Source organism: Ascaphus truei (genome assembly GCF_040206685.1).
Source record: "Ascaphus truei isolate aAscTru1 chromosome 3 unlocalized genomic scaffold, aAscTru1.hap1 SUPER_3_unloc_12, whole genome shotgun sequence".
Taxonomy (NCBI): domain Eukaryota; kingdom Metazoa; phylum Chordata; class Amphibia; order Anura; family Ascaphidae; genus Ascaphus; species Ascaphus truei.
Window position 1 is genome coordinate 256191 of NW_027453824.1, and position 21815 is coordinate 278005.

The window sequence follows — 21815 nt, forward strand, 5'->3', positions numbered from 1 at the left end:
GGCACCCAACCGTGCCCAATACCTTTATTAATGGCCTGGGTACCCCTTCACCATCACAGTGACCAAGAGGCGGCTCAAGGTGCTGGCAGGCTGGTCTCCCGCGTGCGGTGCAGTGTTACTGGCTCTGCCAGTGTGCTTGGCCACTGCTTGGGCTGAGGAGCTCTGACAGCCCTATGTATGTGGGAAGCCCTATGTATGTGGGAAGCCCTATGTATGTGGGAAGCCCTATGTATGTGGGAAGCCCTATGTATGTGGGAAGCCCTATGTATGTGGGAAGCCCTATGTATGTGGGAAGCCCTATGTGGGGCTTGTGGAGCACGACTCCCTAAATTGGTTACGGAGGATGCCCGGGGAAACTGAGACCTGGTTAACCTGGAGCCGTGCCCTTCAGGACTTGGACATCGCTTAGGGCAGCGGGCACGGCAGCACAGATTGTCTCTCCCAGCTGGATAACTCCCAGTACCAACGGACCGCAAGGACATCCAGGCTTAGGAAGCCACCTGATGGGGTGACTACCCCCACAGCCTTCTTCTTGAGGGCGGAGATGTGATGGGTGGGGTTGCTGGCATAACAAAACTGAAATGAAGCCCAGCTAGCTACCCCTAAATCCATATAACTTGGCCACCCATGTAAGGTTTTTTTCAACCAAATATATTTAATATCTGGGGGAGAACAGGGTATGTATAATGCACTATGTATGTGAGAATGTACAGGAGCGCCCCACTAATACGGCGGGTTCCGTTCTGAGGACCCGCTGTAAAGCGAAAATCGCCGTAAAGTGGAACCGGCGATTTTTGTTAGGTGCGCATGCATAGACCGGCAATGCGCCGTTCTGCGCATGCGCGACAGAAGGAAACCCCTCCATTCCACGCATGCGCGATCCCGGGCCGGACCGTTCTGCGCATGCGCGATCCCTGGCCGGCCCGTTCTGCGCATGCGCGAACATGGCGGCGACATTGCCGAAAAGTGGAGCGCCGAGAAGCGGGGCCCTGCTGTATTACAAATGCAATCCCCAAGTCTAGTTGAGCAAGCAATATGAGGTCGTGTTTGTGATCTATGTGTAAGCACTGTGATGTGATTTGGGAGTCAGCCCTGTAAAGTGTTAATTGGATTATGTGTACATTTGTATGGAGGGGACTCTGATTTTATCAGCTGAGGTTCCTGCAGATAAATGTGTATTGAGAAAATAGTTGGGAGCGTGGAGGTGTTACAGACATTTGGTGAGTGAGAAATAGTGAACAATTAGGGATGGATTCTTAGCACGCCCTCTGGCTGTTGTGACACCAACCTAATCCATGCTCTGATTGTCCTGCAGACCCCTCCCATGCAACGGATAGCCACAGAGGGCTATATAAGGGGTGCTACTGATCAGAGAATGAGATCTTCCTTCAGAGAGCAAGAGAGGCTAACAGAGACTGAGAGACACTCTGGGAAGGAGTGTAGAGAGATTCCCTCAGAGGACTATCTGAGAGACATTCTGTGAAGGAGTTTGAATCTTGACAGTGACCAGCTGGAGATACATGCAAGTGGCTGCTGTGTGATCAGCACTCTGATATCCTGGACAAGAAGCGGACAGGGCAAGCCTTCTTGAAGCAGGCCCCTGCACCTAGCCAGGCTAGAGTCTACTCCCCACGCCCCCAGTTGGTATTGTATCTTGTTTTGTACATCTGTGTTTTGTCTGCTGGCGTGCTAGAATAAACACCATTTTAGTCAACAACTTTGTCCTGTCTGGTGCTAGTGATCCCAGTGGTTTTGGTGTAAAAGTACTGGTCTCCCGTGACACTAAGTCCTGTATTTTACATAAATACCTTATGTCTTTATTTATGCCTGTGTTAGCAATTCCTCTCTGATTAGATACCTGGTGTTGTGATGGAAGTAACATGCAAGAAAGTAAATTAGATATTCCACTGTTACTGTCATTTCTATGGAGAAAGACTAGGTAATTCACTCAGTTGAAGCTCTCCATAGAAATAGATCAGAACACTGGTAGAGGATTAGTTAAATGAATCAGTTATCAGGTCTGAGCCCCAGGCACGGTTTCTCTTGGCTGGCTGCCTTGCTCAATGTTAAAGGATAGCCACCAAGGGGTATATAAGGAACATTGCTGATCAGTCCATCTCTGGGAAGGAGTGTGGAGTTGGACTGTGACTAGCTGGAAGTACATGTCAGGGTGGCTGCTGTGTGCAGCTCTCTGATATCCTGAAGCAGAGAAACGGACATGGTAAACCCATTTGAAGTGGGTCCCTGCACCTAGGAAAGGTAGATCTCATACCCCAGACCCCCGTAAGTGTGTATATTTTAGTATTTTGTATTCTTGTGTGTTTCCGAGGTCTTTTCCAAAATAAACTGGTTTATTTCACTGTCTTGTTTTGCCCTGTGATTGATCCCTTAAATATAAATTATGTTAAAAGACCTGGTCTACCGTGCAGGGGAGGGACAGACTCCATGTCACATAGTGTCCCCTGTGTGTCACCCTGCGGGGGAGGGACAGATTCCATGTCACAGTGTCCCTGTGTGTCACCCTGCGGGGGAGGGACAGATTCCATGTCACAGTGTCCCTGTGTGTCACCCTGCGGGGGAGGGACAGATTCCATGTCACAGTGTCCCTGTGTGTCACCCTGCGGGGGAGGGACAGATTCCATGTCACAGTGTCCCTGTGTGTCACCCTGCAGGGGAGGGACAGATTCCATGTCACAGTGTCCCTGTGTGTCACCCTGCGGGGGAGGGACAGTCTCCATGTCACAGTGTCCCTGTATGTCACCCTGCGGGGGAGGGACAGTCTCCATGTCACAGTGTCCCTGTGTGTCACCCTGCGGGGGAGGTACAGTCTCCATGTCACAGTGTCCCTGTGTGCCACCCTGCGGGGGAGGGACAGTCTCCATGTCACAGTGTCCCTGTGTGTCACCCTGCGGGGGAGGGACAGTCTCCATGTCACAGTGTCCCTGTGTGTCACCCTGCGGGGGAGGGACAGTCTCCATATCACAGTGTCCCCTGTGTGAAACCCTGCGGGGGAGGGACAGACTCCGTGTCCCCTGTGTGTCACCCTGCGGGGGAGGGACAATATCAATGTCACAGTGTCCCTGTATGTCACCCTGCGGGGGAGGGACAGTCTCCATGTCACAGTGTCCCTGTGTGCCACCCTGCGGGGGAGGGACAGACTCCATGTCACAGTGTCCCTGTGTGTCACCCTGCGGGGGAGGGACAGACTCCGTGTCCCCTGTGTGTCACCATGCGGGGGAGGGACAGTCCATGTCACAGTGTCCCTGTATGTCACCCTGCGGGGGAGGGACAGTCTCCATGTCACAGTGTCCCTGTGTGCCACCCTGCGGGGGAGGGACAGACTCCATGTCACAGTGTCCCTGTGTGAAACCCTGCGGGGGAGGGACAGACTCCGTGTCCCCTGTGTGTCACCCTGCGGGGGAGGGACAATATCAATGTCACAGTGTCCCTGTATGTCACCCTGCGGGGGAGGGACAGTCTCCATGTCACAGTGTCCCTGTGTGCCACCCTGCGGGGGAGGGACAGACTCCATGTCACAGTGTCCCTGTGTGTCACCCTGCGGGGGAGGGACAGACTCCGTGTCCCCTGTGTGTCACCATGCGGGGGAGGGACAGTCCATGTCACAGTGTCCCTGTATGTCACCCTGCGGGGGAGGGACAGTCTCCATGTCACAGTGTCCCTGTGTGCCACCCTGCAGGGGAGGGACAGTCTCCATGTCACAGTGTCCCTGTGTGTCACCCTGCGGGGGAGGGACAGACTCCATGTCACAGTGTCCCTGTGTGCCACCCTGCAGGGGAGGGACAGTCTCCATGTCACAGTGTCCCTGTGTGTCACCCTGCGGGGGAGGGACAGTCTCCATGTCACAGTGTCCCTGTGTGTCACCCTGCGGGGGAGGGACAGTGTCAATGTCACAGTATCCCTGTTTGTCACCCTGCGGGGGAGGGACAGTCTCCATGTCACAGTGTCCCTGTGTGTCACCCTGCGGGGGAGGGACAGTCTCCATGTCACAGTGTCCCTGTGTGTCACCCTGCGGGGGAGGGACAGTCTCCATATCACAGTGTCCCCTGTGTGAAACCCTGCAGGGGAGGGACAGACTCCGTGTCCCCTGTGTGTCACCCTGCGGGGGAGGGACAGTCTCCATATCACAGTGTCCCCTGTGTGTCACCCTGCGGGGGAGGGACAGACTCCGTGTCCCCTGTGTGTCACCCTGCGGGGGAGGGACAGTCTCCATATCACAGTGTCCCCTGTGTGAAACCCTGCGGGGGAGGGACAGACTCCGTGTCCCCTGTGTGTCACCCTGCGGGGGAGGGACAGTCTCCATATCACAGTGTCCCCTGTGTGAAACCCTGCGGGGGAGGGACAGACTCCGTGTCCCCTGTGTGAAACCCTGCGGGGGAGGGACAGACTCCGTGTCCCCTGTGTGTCACCCTGCGGGGGAGGGACAGACTCCGTGTGTCCCCTGTGTGTCACCCTGCGGGGGAGGCACAGACTCCGTGTCCCCTGTGTGTCACCCTGCGGGGGAGGCACAGACTCCGTGTCCCCTGTGTGTCACCCTGCGGGGGAGGGACAGTCTCCATATCACAGTGTCCCGTGTGAAACCCTGCGGGGGAGGCACAGACTCCGTGTCCCCTGTGTGTCACCCTGCGGGGGAGGCACAGACTTCGTGTCCCCTGTGTGTCACCCTGCGGGGGAGGCACAGACTCCGTGTCCCCTGTGTGTCACCCTGCGGGGGAGGGACAGTCTCCATATCTCAGTGTCCCCTGTGTGTCACCCTGCAGGGGAGGGACAGACTTCGTGTTACACGGGACAAATGTAGCATGACCGGATTTTATTATATATGTAAAATCAAACTGGCAGCTGCCCCCATGTGATCCTGTAACAGTCCGTTATAAGTGACCTGTGAGAGCCCCACACAGCAAGGCAGGGGGGACAGTAGGGGGCGGGGGAGAGAGAGAGGGGGCGGGAGGGAGAGGGGGGTTAGGTGGGATGGGGGGTGAGAGGGGGCGGGGGGAGGTGAGAGAGGGGGCGGGGGGAGGTGAGAGAGGGGGCGGGGGGAGGTGAGAGAGGGGGCGGGGGGAGGAGAGAGAGGGGGCGGGGGGAGGAGAGAGTGGGCGGGGGGAGGAGAGAGTGGGCGGGGGGAGGAGAGAGTGGGCGGGGGGAGGAGAGAGTGGGCGGGGGGAGGAGAGAGTGGGCGGGGGGAGGTGAGAGAGGGGGCGGGGGGAGGTGAGAGAGGGGGCGGGGGGAGGTGAGAGAGGGGGCGGGGGGAGGTGAGAGAGGGGGCGGGGGGAGGTGAGAGAGGGGGCGGGGGGAGGTGAGAGAGGGGGCGGGGGGAGGTGAGAGAGGGGGCGGGGGGAGGTGAGAGGGGGGCGGGGGGAGGTGAGGGGGGGGCGGGGGGAGGTGAGGGGGGGGCGGGGGGAGGTGAGGGGGGGGCGGGGGGAGGTGAGGGGGGGGGCGGGGGGAGGTGAGGGGGGGGGGCGGGGGGAGGTGAGGGGGGGGGCGGGGGGAGGTGAGGGGGGGGGCGGGGGGAGGTGAGGGGGGGGCGGGGGGAGGTGAGGGGGGGGGGCGGGGGGAGGTGAGGGGGGGGGCGGGGGGAGGTGAGGGGGGGGCGGGGGGAGGTGAGGGGGGGGCGGGGGGAGGTGAGGGGGGGGCGGGGGGAGGTGAGGGGGGGGCGGGGGGAGGTGAGGGGGGGGCGGGGGGAGGTGAGGGGGGGGCGGGGGGAGGTGAGGGGGGGGCGGGGGGAGGTGAGAGGGGGGCAGGGCAGACGGGTGGGAAGGGCAGACGGGGGGAGGGCGGGCAGACGGGGGGAGGGCGGGCAGACGGGAGGAGGGGGGGCAGACGGGAGGAGGGAGGGCAGACGGGGGAGGGAGGGCAGACGGGGGAGGGAGGGCAGACGGGGGAGGGAGGGCAGACGGGGGAGGGGGAGGAGGGCAGACAGGGGGGAGGGGGAGGAGGGCAGACAGGGGGGAGGGGGAGGAGGGCAGACAGGGGGGAGGGGGAGGAGGGCAGACAGGGGGGAGGGGGAGGAGGGCAGACAGGGGGGAGGGGGAGGAGGGCAGACAGGGGGGAGTGAGGGGGGAGGGCAGACGCTGTAACATCCAAGAATCGTGAGGTCTCCAGTTTAAGATGCACTGAAATGTCGCACTCTCTCGCTGGTGTCTCTCTCGCCAGACTCGCTTACACGACGCTCTCGCTCTCTCGTCACGTAGTTCAGGAGATCGATGGCTGTCACCACTCCAAAGACCATCTGCTTCTTACTGGAAGAACCATCATTGTGATCTGCTGAGGGAGGGAAAGGAAGTGTGAGGGAGGAAGAGAAAGAAAGGGGCTGGGGGTAATGGAACGGGAGAAGGGGTGGAGAGCAGCAGGAGGGTGGGGAGGAGAGAAAGATGGTGGGGAGGAGAGAGAGAGAGGGAGAGAGGGAGGAGACGGGGAAGAGAGGGAAGAGGGAGGCAGGGGGGAGGAGAGGCAGGGGGGAGGAGAGGCAGGGGTGAGGAGAGGGAGGAGACGGGGGAAGAGAGGGCGGAGATGGGGGAGGAGAGGGAAGAGAGGGAGGCAGGGGGGAGGAGAGGCAGGGGGGAGGAGAGGGAGGAGACGGGGGAAGAGAGGGCGGAGATGGGGGAGGAGAGGGAAGAGAGGGAGGCAGGGGGGAGGAGAGGCAGGGGGGAGGAGAGGCAGGGGGGAGGAGAGGGAGGAGACGGGGGAAGAGAGGGCGGAGATGGGGGAAGAGAGGGCGGAGATGGGGGAGGAGAGGGAAGAGAGGGTGGAGATGGGGGAGGAGAGGGAAGAGAGGGCGGAGATGGGGGAGGAGAGTAGGGTTGCTAGGTGTCCATTTTTTACCCGGACAGGCCGGTAATTCCGATGCTTGTCCCGTATAAAATTGGAGGTAATACCGGGCACGTGTGTGTCTGGTGTTACCATTGTTACGGTGGCGGAAGGCTTTCAGCGGCAAGCGCGAGGGCAGCGGAGGCAAGTGCGAGGGCTGGTGCTGAGAGGGCGGGCGGAGGCAGTGAGAGGGAGGGCGGGCGGAGGCAGTGAGAGGGAGGGCGGGCGGAGGCAGTGAGAGGGCGGGCGGGGGGAGGCAGTGAGAGGGCGGGCGGGGGGAGGCAGTGAGAGGGCGGGCGGGGGGAGGCAGTGAGAGGGCGGGCGGGGGGAGGCAGTGAGAGGGCGGGCGGAGGCAGTGAGAGGGCGGGCGGAGGCAGTGAGAGGGAGGGCGGGCGGAGGCAGTGAGAGGGCGGGCGGAGGCAGTGAGAGGGCGGGCGGAGGCAGTGAGAGGGCGGGCGGAGGCAGTGAGAGGGCGGGCGGAGGCAGTGAGAGGGCGGGCGGAGGCAGTGAGAGGGCGGGCGGAGGCAGTGAGGGCGGGCGGGCGGAGGCAGTGAGGGCGGGCGGGCGGAGGCAGTGAGGGCGGGCGGGCGGAGGCAGTGAGAGGGCGGGCGGAGGCAGTGAGAGGGCGGGCGGAGGCAGTGAGAGGGCGGGCGGGCGGAGGCAGTGAGAGGGCGGGCGGGCGGAGGCAGTGAGAGGGCGGGCGGAGGCAGTGAGAGGGCGGGCGGAGGCAGTGAGAGGGCGGGCGGAGGCAGTGAGAGGGCGGGCGGAGGCAGTGAGGGCGGGCGGAGGCAGTGAGGGCGGGCGGGCGGAGGCAGTGAGGGCGGGCGGAGGCAGTGAGGGCGGGCGGGCGGAGGCAGTGAGGGCGGGCGGGCGGAGGCAGTGAGGGCGGGCGGGCGGAGGCAGTGAGGGCGGGCGGGCGGAGGCAGTGAGGGCGGGCGGGCGGGCGGAGGCAGTGAGGGCGGGCGGGCGGAGGCAGTGAGGGCGGGCGGGCGGAGGCAGTGAGAGGGCGGGCGGAGGCAGTGAGAGGGCGGGCGGAGGCAGTGAGAGGGCGGGCGGAGGCAGTGAGAGGGCGGGCGGGCGGAGGCAGTGAGAGGGCGGGCGGAGGCAGTGAGAGGGCGGGCGGAGGCAGTGAGAGGGCGGGCGGAGGCAGTGAGAGGGCGGGCGGAGGCAGTGAGAGGGCGGGCGGAGGCAGTGAGAGGGCGGGCGGGCGGAGGCAGTGAGAGGGCGGGCGGGCGGAGGCAGTGAGAGGGCGGGCGGGCGGAGGCAGTGAGAGGGCGGGCGGGCGGAGGCAGTGAGAGGGCGGGCGGGCGGAGGCAGTGAGAGGGCGGGCGGAGGCAGTGAGAGGGCGGGCGGAGGCAGTGAGAGGGCGGGCGGAGGCAGTGAGAGGGCGGGCGGCGGATATATTGGGGGAGAGTGGGGGTATGTTTTATATGTATTGGGGAGGTGGGGGTATGTTTTATATGTATTGGGGGAGAGTGGGGGTATGTTTTATATGTATTGGGGGGGTCACATCTTTTACCATTGTTGTGTACAGTATTTTTGGACAAGCCACCTGGAAACCCTAAGGGTGGGAGGAGAGGGGGGGAGGAGGAGAGGGAGGGGAGGGGAGGGAGGAGAGGGGGGGGAGGAGGAGAGGGAGGGGAGGGGAGGGAGGAGAGGGAGGAGAGGGGGGGGAGGAGGAGAGGGAGGGGAGGAGGAGAGGGAGGGGAGGAGGAGAGGGAGGGGAGGAGGAGAGGGAGGGGAGGAGGAGAGGGAGGGGAGGAGGAGAGGGAGGGGAGGAGGAGAGGGAGGGGAGGAGGAGAGGGAGGGGAGGAGGAGAGGGAGGGAGGAGGAGAGGGCGGGGCGGAGGGGGGGGCGGAGGGGGGGGAGGGCGGGGGGAAGGGCGGGGCAGAGGGGGGAAGGGCGGGGCAGAGGGGGGAGCAGAGGGGGGAGGGCGGGGCAGAGGGGGGGAGTGAGGGGGGAGGGCGGGGGGGAGGGCGGGGGGGGAGGGCGGGGGGGAGGGCGGGGGGGGAGGGTGGGGGGGGGGGGCGGAGGGGGGGGAGGGCGGGGCGGAGGGGGGGGAGGGCGGGGGGGGAGGGGGGAGGGCGGGGCGGAGGGGGGGGGGGGCGGGGGGGGGGGGGGGGGCGGGGGGGGGAGGAGAGGAGCAGGAGGGGGAGGAGAGGGGGAAGAGGGGAGGAGGGGGGGGAGGAGGGGGGGGAGGAAGGGGGGGAGGAGGGGGGGGAGGAAGGGGGGGGGGAGGGGGGGGGGGAGGAGGGGGGGGAGAGGGGGAGGAGGGGGGGAGAAGGGGAGAAGGGGGGGAGAAGGGGAGGAGGGGGGGGAGGAGGGGGGGGAGAGGGGGAGGAGGGGGAGGAGGGGGGAGAGGAGGAGGGGGAGGAGGGGGGGAGAGGGGGGAGAGGGGGAGGAGGGGGGGAGAGGGGGAGGAGGGGGGGAGAGAGGGCGCAAGGGGGGGAGAGAGGGCGCGGGGGGGGAGAGCGGGCGCGGGGGGGGAGAGCGGGCGCGGGGGGGAGAGAGCGGGCGAGGGGGGGGAGAGCGGGGGAGGGGGGGGGGAGAGCGGGCGAGGGGGGGGGAGAGCGGGCGAGGGGGGGGAGAGAGCGGGCGAGGGGGGAGCGCGGGTGAGGGGGGGAGCGCGGGGTGAGGGGGGGGGGAGCGCGGGGTGAGGGGGGTAGTGCGGGGGGAGCAGGAAGCGTTTCTGACACTCACACTGAATCTGCTCATGAACCACGAGTGCGAAGTGATCGGTCTCCAGGATGCGCGAGAGTTTCCCCAGGTTATCCATCAGATGCACCTGTAATATTTATTTATAAAATATTTTACCAGGAAGTAATACATTGAGAGTTACCTCTCGTTTCCAAGTATGTCCTGGGCACAGAGTAAAACAAATAATACATGGTTACAAATACAGTTACATAATGAGCAGGGTATACATTATATACAAGACATTGCTGCACAGTTACAGATAATATATATTATGGGCGTATGAAACAGTTACAGACCAGATTAAAGTGTGAGACAGCCTTAGATTTGAAAGAACTTAAACTGGTGTTGGATGTGAGAGTCTCTGGTAGGTTGTTCCAGTTTTGGGGTGCACGGTAGGAGAAGGAGGAACGTCCGGATACTTTGTTGAGCCTTGGGACCATGAACAGTCTTTTGGAGTCTGATCTCGGGTGATAGGTGCTGCGTGTGGTAGGGGTGAGGAGCTTGTTCAGGTAGCTGGGTAGCTTGCCCAGAAAGTATTTGAGGGTGAGACAGGAAAGGTGAACTTTGCGCCTAGACTCTAGTGTTAACCAATCTAGTTCTCTGAGCATTTCGCAGTGATGTGTGTTGTAGTTGCATTGGAGAACAAAACGACAAATTGAATTGTAGAGGGTGTCAAGTTTGCTAAGGTGGGTTTGAGGTGCTGAGCCATATACTATGTCTCCATAGTCAATAATTGGCATTAGCATCTGCTGAGCGATACGCTTTCTGACCAGGAGACTTAGGGAGGATTTGTTCATGTAAAGTGCCCCTAGTTTGGCATAGGTCTTGGTTGTCAGGGTATCAATGTGCATCCCGAATGTTAAGTGGGAGTCAAACCATAAGCCCAGGTATTTAAAACTAGTGACAGGGGTTAGGGTGGTGTTAGTGTTGGTTCTAATCAGGAGCCCAGTCACTGGAAGCTTTAAAAATTTAGTCTTGGTCCCAAATACCATTGTTACAGTCTTGTCAGTGTTTAAAAACAGTTTGTTTTGGGAAATCCAGTTTTCGAGTCTCAAAAAGTCAGACTGAAGTATGTGTTGAAGGTCGGAGAGGCTTTGGCTGTGTGCATATAGGATTGTGTCATCTGCATACATGTGTATTGAGGCTTCCTTACAAGCTGTGGGAAGATCATTAATGAACACTGAGAAGAGTAGGGGCCCCAGAACAGAGCCTTGCGGGACACCACAGGTGATATCCAGGGGGTTGGAGTCAGAGCCAGAGATGGACACATGTTGGGATCTTCCTGATAGGTAGGACTGAAACCAGTTTAAAGCATGCTTCCCTATTCCAGAGCTCTGGAGTTTGTTGAGCAGGATAGCATGATCAACTGTGTCAAAAGCCTTTGCAAAATCTAGGAATACTGCACCAGTGAGTTGTCCCCGTTCCATTCCACACTGGGGATTAATACCCGAGGAGCTATATACATGGACAAATACTGTAATACCCCGGGGGATTAATACCCAAGGAGCTATGTACATGGACAAATACTGCAATACCTGGGGGATTAATACCTGAGGAGTTATGCATATGGACAAATACTGCAATACCTGGGGGATTAATACCTGAGGAGTTATGCATATGGACAAATACTGCAATACCTGGGGGATTAATACCTGAGGAGTTATGCATATGGACAAATACTGCAATACCTGGGGGATTAATACCTGAGGATTATGCATATGGACAAATACTGTAATACCCGGGGATTAATACCCGAGGAGCTATATACATGGACAAATACTGTAATACCCGGGGATTAATACCCGAGGAGCTATATACATGGACAAATACTGTAATACCCGGGGATTAATACCCAAGGAGCTATATACATGGACAAATACTGTAATACCCGGGGATTAATACCCGAGGAGCTATATACACGGACAAATACTGTAATACCCGGGGATTAATACCCGAGGAGCTATATACATGGACAAATACTGTAATACCCCGGTGGATTAATACCCAAGGAGCTATGTACACGGACAAATACTGTAATACCCGGGGATTAATACCCGAGGAGCTATATACATGGACAAATACTGTAATACCCCGGGGGATTAATACCAGAGGAGTTATATACATGGACAAATACTGTAATACCCGGGGATTAATACCCGAGGAGCTATATACATGGACAAATACTGTAATACCCGGGGATTAATACCCAAGGAGCTATGTACATGGACAAATACTGTAATACCCGGGGATTAATACCCGAGGAGCTATGTACATGGACAAATACTGTAATACCCGGGGATTAATACCCGAGGAGCTATATACATGGACAAATACTGTAATACCCGGGGATTAATACCCGAGGAGCTATGTACATGGACAAATACTGCAATACCTGGGGGATTAATACCCAAGGAGCTATGTACATGGACAAATACTGCAATACCTGGAGGATTAATACCTGAGGATTATGCATATGGACAAATACTGCAATACCTGGGGGATTAATACTTGAGGATTATGCATATGGACAAATACTGTAATACTCAGCAGATTAAAGCAGAAAGTGGGGGTTGGGGGGTTTCGAGTAGATTTCAACCCAGGGGTAAATAGCCCGGCAATACCCGTGGGTTCAGGGAGAAAATAAAATAAATACCCGGGTGGTGCAGGAAGACCCAGATTGATTAATACTTGGGGTAAATAACAGATTCATACCTGAGGGGTTATATACCAGGACAAATTATTAGCACCCAGAATTAATTCACCTCTTAATATACCTGTTCCGGTTGAGTACCCCTCAGTACCTGTGCAGGCGAGTACCCCTCAGTACCTGTGCAGGCGAGTACCCCTCAGTACCTGTGCAGGCGAGTACCCCTCAGTACCTGTGCAGGCGAGTACCCCTCAGTACCTGTGCAGGCGAGTACCCCTCAGTACCTGTGCAGGCGAGTACCCCTCAGTACCTGTGCAGGCGAGTACCCCTCAGTACCTGTGCAGGCGAGTACCCCTCAGTACCTGTGCAGGCGAGTACCCCTCAGTACCTGTGCAGGCGAGTACCCCTCAGTACCTGTGTGAATTGCTTGTAGATTACTTTACTGACAGAATCCGACGGCTTCACCTTCCCAGCCAACACCGAGGACAGCATGTTACCCAGCGTCACCATCCCCAGGACCAGCCTGTGACACAGAGGACAGACTGTTACCCAGTGTCACCATCCCCAAGACCAGCATGTTACCCAGCGTCACCATCCCCAGGACCAGCCTGTGACACAGAGGACAGACTGTTACCCAGCGTCACCATCCCCAAGACCAGCATGTTACCCAGCGTCACCATCCCCAAGACCAGCATGTTACCCAGCGTCACCATCCCCAGGACCAGCCTGTGACACAGAGGACAGACTGTTACCCAGCGTCACCATCCCCAAGACCAGCATGTTACCCAGCGTCACCATCCCCAGGACCAGCCTGTGACACAGAGGACAGACTGTTACCCAGCGTCACCATCCCCAAGACCAGCATGTTACCCAGCGTCACCATCCCCAGGACCAGCCTGTGACACAGAGGACAGACTGTTACCCAGTGTCACCATCCCCAAGACCAGCATGTTACCCAGCGTCACCATCCCCAGGACCAGCCTGTGACACAGAGGACAGACTGTTACCCAGTGTCACCATCCCCAGGACCAGCCTGTGACACAGAGGACAGACTGTTACCCAGTGTCACCATCCCCAAGACCAGCATGTTACCCAGCGTCACCATCCCCAGGACCAGCCTGTGACACAGAGGACAGACTGTTACCCAGCGTCACCATCCCCAAGACCAGCATGTTACCCAGCGTCACCATCCCCAGGACCAGCCTGTGACACATAGGACAGAATGTTACCCAGCGTCACCATCCCCAAGACCAGCATGTTACCCAGCGTCACCATCCCCAGGACCAGCCTGTGACACAGAGGACAGACTGTTACCCAGTGTCACCATCCCCAAGACCAGCATGTTACCCAGCGTCACCATCCCCAGGACCAGCCTGTGACACAGAGGACAGACTGTTACCCAGCGTCACCATCCCCAAGACCAGCATGTTACCCAGCGTCACCATCCCCAGGACCAGCCTGTGACACAGAGGACAGACTGTTACCCAGTGTCACCATCCCCAAGACCAGCATGTTACCCAGCGTCACCATCCCCAGGACCAGCCTGTGACACAGAGGACAGACTGTTACCCAGTGTCACCATCCCCAAGACCAGCATGTTACCCAGCGTCACCATCCCCAGGACCAGCCTGTGACACAGAGGACAGACTGTTACCCAGTGTCACCATCCCCAAGACCAGCATGTTACCCAGCGTCACCATCCCCAGGACCAGCCTGTGACACAGAGGACAGACTGTTACCCAGCGTCACCATCCCCAAGACCAGCATGTTACCCAGCGTCACCATCCCCAGGACCAGCCTGTGACACAAAGGACAGACTGTTACCCAGTGTCACCATCCCCAAGACCAGCATGTTACCCAGCGTCACCATCCCCAGGACCAGCCTGTGACACAGAGGACAGACTGTTACCCAGTGTCACCATCCCCAAGACCAGCATGTTACCCAGCGTCACCATCCCCAGGACCAGCCTGTGACACAGAGGACAGACTGTTACCCAGCGTCACCATCCCCAAGACCAGCATGTTACCCAGCGTCACCATCCCCAGGACCAGCCTGTGACACAAAGGACAGACTGTTACCCAGTGTCACCATCCCCAAGACCAGCATGTTACCCAGCGTCACCATCCCCAGGATCAGCCTGTGACACAGAGGACAGACTGTTACCCAGTGTCACCATCCCCAAGACCAGCATGTTACCCAGCGTCACCATCCCCAGGACCAGCCTGTGACACAGAGGACAGACTGTTACCCAGCGTCACCATCCCCAAGACCAGCATGTTACCCAGCGTCACCATCCCCAGGACCAGCCTGTGACACAGAGGACAGACTGTTACCCAGTGTCACCATCCCCAAGACCAGCATGTTACCCAGCGTCACCATCCCCAGGACCAGCCTGTGACACAGAGGACAGACTGTTACCCAGCGTCACCATCCCCAAGACCAGCATGTTACCCAGCGTCACCATCCCCAAGACCAGCATGTAACCCAGCGTCACCATCCCCAAGACCAGCATGTTACCCAGCGTCACCATCCCCAAGACCAGCATGTTACCCAGCGTCACCATCCCCAAGACCAGCATGTTACCCAGCGTCACCATCCCCAAGACCAGCATGTTACCCAGCGTCACCATCCACAAGACCAGCATGTTACCCAGCGTCACCATCCACAAGACCAGCATGTTACCCAGCGTCACCATCCCGCCTTCTCTTGTATCGTCGTGTCGGGGGGCTTCCCTTGTGGAGACATGTCGGGGGCCTTCCCTTGTAGCGACGTGTCGGGGGCCTTCCCTGGTAGCTACGTGTCGTGGGGCCTTCCTTGTACCGACGTGTCGGGGGACTTCCTTGTACCGACGGGTCGGGGGCCTTCCTTGTACCGAAGTGTCGGGGGACTTCCTTGTACCGACGTGTCGAGGGGCCTTCCCTTATACCGACGTGTCGGGGGCCTTCCCTGGTAGCTACGTGTCGTGGGCCTTCCCTGGTAGCTACGTGTCGGGGGCCTTCCCTTGTAGCGATGTGTCGGGGGCCTTCCCTTGTAGCGATGTGTCAAGGCCTTCCCTGGTAGCTACGTGTCGGGGGCCTTCCCTTGTAGCGATGTGTCAAGGGCCTTCCCTGGTAGCTACGTGTCGGGGGCCTTCCCTGGTAGCTAGGTGTCGGGGGGCCTTCCTTGTACCGACGTGTCGGGGGCCTTCCTTGTAGCAACGAGTCGGGGGCCTTCCCTGGTAGCTAGGTGTTGGGGGGCCTTCCTTGTACTGACGTGTCGGGGGCCTTCCTTGTAGCAACGAGTCGGGGGCCTTCCCTGGTAGCTAGGTGTCGGGGGGCCTTCCTTGTACCGACGTGTCGGGGCCTTCCTTGTAGCGACGGGTCGGGGGCCTTCCTTGTACCGACGTGCAGGGGGCCTTCCCTTGTAGCGACGGGTGAGGGGCCTTCCCTGGTACCGACGTGTAGGGGGGCCTTCCCTTGTACCGACGTGTCGGGGGCCTTCCCTGGTACTGACGTGTCGGGGGCCTTCCTTGTACCGATGTGTCGGGGGCCTTCCCTGGTACCGACGTGTAGGGGGGCCTTCCCTGGTAGCGACGTGTCGGGGGCCTTCCCTGGTAGCAACGTGTCGGGGGCCTTCCCTTGTACCGACGTGTCGGGGGCCTTCCCTGGTACCGACGTGTCGGGGGCCTTCCCTGGTACCGACGTGTAGGGGGGCCTTCCCTTGTAGCGACGTGTCGGGGGCCTTCCCTGGTACCGACGTGTCGGGGGCCTTCCTTGTACGATGTGTCGGGGGCCTTCCCTGGTACCGACGTGTAGGGGGGCCTTCCCTGGTACCGACGTGTAGGGGGGCCTTCCCTTGTAGCGACGTGTCGGGGGCCTTCCCTTGTACCGACGTGTCGGGGGCCTTCCCTTGTACCGACGTGTCGGGGGCCTTCCATTGTACCGACGTGTTGGGGGGGCCTTCCCTGGTACCGACGTGTCGGGGGCCTTCCTTGGTACCGAAGTGTCGGGGGGCCTTCCCTGGTAGCGACGTGTCGGGGGCCTTCCCTGGTAGCGACGTGTCGGGGGCCTTCCCTGGTAGCGACGTGTTGGGGGGCCTTCCCTGGTAGCGACGTGTTGGGGGCCTTCCCTGGTAGCGACGTATCGGGGGCCTTCCCGGCCTCGGACACGATGGGCACCTGGTCATGTTATATATTACATAGCCCCGTGTCTGTATCTTACGGTCACTCACCCGGCCTCGGACACGATGGGCACCTGGTCATGTTATATATTACATAGCCCCCGTGTCTGTATCTTACGGTCACTCACCCGGCCTCGGACACGATGGGCACCTGGTCATGTTATATATTACATAGCCCCGTGCCTGTATCTTACGGTCACTCACCCGGCCTCGGACACGATGGGCACCTGGTCATGTTATATATTACATAGCCCCCGTGTCTGTATCTTACGGTCACTCACCCGGCCTCGGACACGATGGGCACCTGGTCATGTTATATATTACATAGCCCCGTGTCTGTATCTTACGGTCACTCACCCGGCCTCGGACACGATGGGCACCTGGTCATGTTATATATTACATAGCCCCCGTGCCTGTATCTTACGGTCACTCACCCGGCCTCGGACACGATGGGCACCTGGTCATGTTATATATTACATAGCCCCCGTGTCTGTATCTTACGGTCACTCACCTGGCCTCGGACACGATGGGCACCTGGTCATGATATATATTACATAGCCCCCGTGTCTGTATCTTACGGTCACTCACCCGGCCTCGGACACGATGGGCACCTGGTCATGTTATATATTACATAGCCCCGTGCCTGTATCTTACGGTCACTCACCCGGCCTCGGACACGATGGGCACCTGGTCATGTTATATATTACATAGCCCCGTGTCTGTATCTTACGGTCACTCACCCGGCCTCGGACACGATGGGCCCCTGGTCATGTTATATATTACATAGCCCCGTGTCTGTATCTTACGGTCACTCACCCGGCCTCGGACACGATGGGCACCTGGCTATGTTATATATTACATAGCCCCGTGTCTGTATCTTACGGTCACTCACCCGGCCTCGGACACGATGGGCACCTGGTCATGTTATATATTACATAGCCCCCGTGTCTGTATCTTACGGTCACTCACCCGGCCTCGGACACGATGGGCACCTGGTCATGTTATATATTACATAGCCCCCGTGCCTGTATCTTACGGTCACTCACCCGGCCTCGGACACGATGGGCACCTGGTCATGTTATATATTACATAGCCCCCGTGTCTGTATCTTACGGTCACTCACCCGGCCTCGGACACGATGGGCACCTGGTCATGTTATATATTACATAGCCCCCGTGCCTGTATCTTACGGTCACTCACCCGGCCTCGGACACGATGGGCACCTGGTCATGTTATATATTACATAGCCCCCGTGTCTGTATCTTACGGTCACTCACCCGGCCTCGGACACGATGGGCCCAGTCATGTTATATATTACATAGCCCCCGTGTCTGTATCTTACGGTCACTCACCCGGCCTCGGACACGATGGGCACCTGGTCATGTTATATATTACATAGCCCCGTGTCTGTATCTTACGGTCACTCACCCGGCCTCGGACACGATGGGCACCTGGTCATGTTATATATTACATAGCCCCCGTGTCTGTATCTTACGGTCACTCACCCGGCCTCGGACACGATGGGCACCTGGTCATGTTATATATTACATAGCCCCCGTGTCTGTATCTTACGGTCACTCACCCGGCCTCGGACACGATGGGCCCCTGGTCATGTTATATATTACATAGCCCCGTGTCTGTATCTTACGGTCACTCACCCGGCCTCGGACACGATGGGCACCTGGTCATGTTATATATTACATAGCCCCCGTGTCTGTATCTTACGGTCACTCACCCGGCCTCGGACACGATGGGCACCTGGTCATGTTATATATTACACAGCCCCGTGCCTGTATCTTACGGTCACTCACCCGGCCTCGGACACGATGGGCACCTGGTCATGTTATATATTACACAGCCCCGTGCCTGTATCTTACGGTCACTCACCCGGCCTCGGACACGATGGGCACCTGGTCATGTTATATATTACATAGCCCCCGTGTCTGTATCTTACGGTCACTCACCCGGCCTCGGACACGATGGGCACCTGGTCATGTTATATATTACATAGCCCCGTGCCTGTATCTTACGGTCACTCACCCGGCCTCGGACACGATGGGCACCTGGTCATGTTATATATTACATAGCCCCGTGTCTGTATCTTACGGTCACTCACCCGGCCTCGGACACGATGGGCACCTGGTCATGTTATATATTACATAGCCCCCGTGCCTGTATCTTACGGTCACTCACCCGGCCTCGGACACGATGGGCACCTGGTCATGTTATATATTACATAGCCCCGTGTCTGTATCTTACGGTCACTCACCCGGCCTCGGACACGATGGGCACCTGGTCATGTTATATATTACATAGCCCCCGTGTCTGTATCTTACGGTCACTCACCCGGCCTCGGACACGATGGGCACCTGGTCATGTTATATATTACATAGCCCCGTGTCTGTATCTTACGGTCACTCACCCGGCCTCGGACACGATGGGCACCTGGTCATGTTATATATTACATAGCCCCGTGTCTGTATCTTACGGTCACTCACCCGGCCTCGGACACGATGGGCACCTGGTCATGTTATATATTACATAGCCCCGTGCCTGTATCTTACGGTCACTCACCCGGCCTCGGACACGATGGGCACCTGGTCATGTTATATATTACATAGCCCCCGTGTCTGTATCTTACGGTCACTCACCCGGCCTCGGACACGATGGGCACCTGGTCATGTTATATATTACATAGCCCCCGTGTCTGTATCTTACGGTCACTCACCCGGCCTCGGACACGATGGGCACCTGGTCATGTTATATATTACATCGCCCCCGTGTCTGTATCTTACGGTCACTCACCCGGCCTCGGACACGATGGGCACCTGGTCATGTTATATATTACATAGCCCCGTGTCTGTATCTTACGGTCACTCACCCGGCCTCGGACACGATGGGCACCTGGTCATGTTATATATTACATAGCCCCCGTGTCTGTATCTTACGGTCACTCACCCGGCCTCGGCCACGATGGGCACCTGGTCATGTTATATATTACATAGCCCCCGTGTCTGTATCTTACGGTCACTCACCCGGCCTCGGACACGATGGGCACCTGGTCATGTTATATATTACATAGCCCCCGTGTCTGTATCTTACGGTCACTCACCCGGGCTCGGACACGATGGGCACCTGGTCATGTTATATATTACATCGCCCCCGTGTCTGTATCTTACGGTCACTCACCCGGCCTCGGACACGATGGGCACCTGGTCATGTTATATATTACATAGCCCCGTGCCTGTATCTTACGGTCACTCACCCGGCCTCGGACACGATGGGCACCTGGTCATGTTATATATTACATAGCCCCGTGTCTGTATCTTACGGTCACTCACCCGGCCTCGGACACGATGGGCACCTGGTCATGTTATATATTACATAGCCCCGTGTCTGTATCTTACGGTCACTCACCCGGCCTCGGACACGATGGGCACCTGGCCATGTTATATATTACATAGCCCCCGTGTCTGTATCTTACGGTCACTCACCCGGCCTCGGACACGATGGGCACCTGGTCATGTTATATATTACATAGCCCCGTGTCTGTATCTTACGGTCACTCACCCGGCCTCGGACACGATGGGCACCTGGTCATGTTATATATTACATAGCCCCCGTGCCTGTATCTTACGGTCACTCACCCGGCCTCGGACACGATGGGCACCTGGTCATGTTATATATTACATAGCCCCGTGTCTGTATCTTACGGTCACTCACCCGGCCTCGGACACGATGGGCACCTGGTCATGTTATATATTACATAGCCCCCGTGTCTGTATCTTACGGTCACTCACCCGGCCTCGGACACGATGGGCACCTGGTCATGTTATATATTACATAGCCCCGTGTCTGTATCTTACGGTCACTCACCCGGCCTCGGACACGATGGGCACCTGGTCATGTTATATATTACATAGCCCCGTGTCTGTATCTTACGGTCACTCACCCGGCCTCGGACACGATGGGCACCTGGTCATGTTATATATTACATAGCCCCGTGCCTGTATCTTACGGTCACTCACCCGGCCTCGGACACGATGGGCACCTGGTCATGTTATATATTACATAGCCCCCGTGTCTGTATCTTACGGTCACTCACCCGGCCTCGGACACGATGGGCACCTGGTCATGTTATATATTACATAGCCCCGTGTCTGTATCTTACGGTCACTCACCCGGCCTCGGACACGATGGGCACCTGGTCATGTTATATATTACATAGCCCCCGTGTCTGTATCTTACGGTCACTCACCCGGCCTCGGACACGATGGGCACCTGGTCATGTTATATATTACATCGCCCCCGTGTCTGTATCTTACGGTCACTCACCCGGCCTCGGACACGATGGGCACCTGGTCATGTTATATATTACATAGCCCCCGTGTCTGTATCTTACGGTCACTCACCCGGCCTCGTACACGATGGGCACCTGGTCATGTTATATATTACACAGCCCCGTGCCTGTATCTTACGGTCACTCACCCGGCCTCGGACACGATGGGCACCTGGTCATGTTATATATTACATAGCCCCCGTGTCTGTATCTTACGGTCACTCACCCGGCCTCGGACACGATGGCACCTGGTCATGTTATATATTACATAGCCCCCGTGCCTGTATCTTACGGTCACTCACCCGGCCTCGGACACGATGGGCACCTGGTCATGTTATATATTACATAGCCCCGTGCCTGTATCTTACGGTCACTCACCCGGCCTCGGACACGATGGGCACCTGGTCATGTTATATATTACATAGCCCCCGTGTCTGTATCTTACGGTCACTCACCCAGCCTCGGACACGATGGGCACCTGGTCATGTTATATATTACATAGCCCCCGTGTCTGTATCTTACGGTCACTCACCCGGCCTCGGACACGATGGGCACCTGGTCATGTTATATATTACATAGCCCCCGTGTCTGTATCTTACGGTCACTCACCCGGCCTCGGACACGATGGGCACCTGGTCATGTTATATATTACATAGCCCCCGTGTCTGTATCTTACGGTCACTCACCCGGCCTCGGACACGATGGGCACCTGGTCATGTTATATATTACATAGCCCCCGTGTCTGTACCTTACGGTCACTCACCCGGCCTCGGACACGATGGGCACCTGGTCATGTTATATATTACATAGCCCCCGTGTCTGTATCTTACGGTCACTCACCCGGCCTCGGACACGATGGGCACCTGGCCATGTTATATATTACATAGCCCCCGTGTCTGTATCTTACGGTCACTCACCCGGCCTCGGACACGATGGGCACCTGGCCATGTTATATATTACATAGCCCCCGTGTCTGTATCTTACGGTCACTCACCCGGCCTCGGACACGATGGGCACCTGGTCATGTTATACATTACATGGCCCCGTGCCTGTATCTTACGGTCACTCACCCGGCCTCGGACACGATGGGCACCTGGTCATGTTATATATTACATAGCCCCCGTGTCTGTATCTTACGGTCACTCACCCGG

At 58.3% G+C, this 21815-nt stretch overlaps 1 protein-coding gene across 11 annotated transcripts in view; it reads right to left on the minus strand.

The window, feature by feature from the left end:
* Positions 1 to 5841: 5841 nt before the first annotated feature.
* The window catches only part of CBS (cystathionine beta-synthase), a 130134-nt gene continuing 114160 nt past the window's right edge, over positions 5842 to 21815 (minus strand). For 4 of the 11 annotated variants that reach the window (XM_075580558.1, XM_075580554.1, XM_075580555.1 and 1 more), the window contains exons 14-16: positions 12581 to 12689; positions 9523 to 9607; positions 5899 to 6279 (exon numbers count right to left, since the gene is read on the minus strand). In XM_075580558.1, the coding sequence (XP_075436673.1) occupies positions 6119 to 6279; positions 9523 to 9607; positions 12581 to 12689 (355 nt within the window). In that variant the 3' untranslated portion in view covers positions 5899 to 6118. Of the gene's footprint in view, positions 6280 to 9522; positions 9608 to 12580; positions 12690 to 14429; positions 14560 to 21815 lie in introns of those variants that run through there. The other 7 variants (XM_075580557.1, XM_075580552.1, XM_075580556.1 and 4 more) reach the window with 4 other exon arrangements.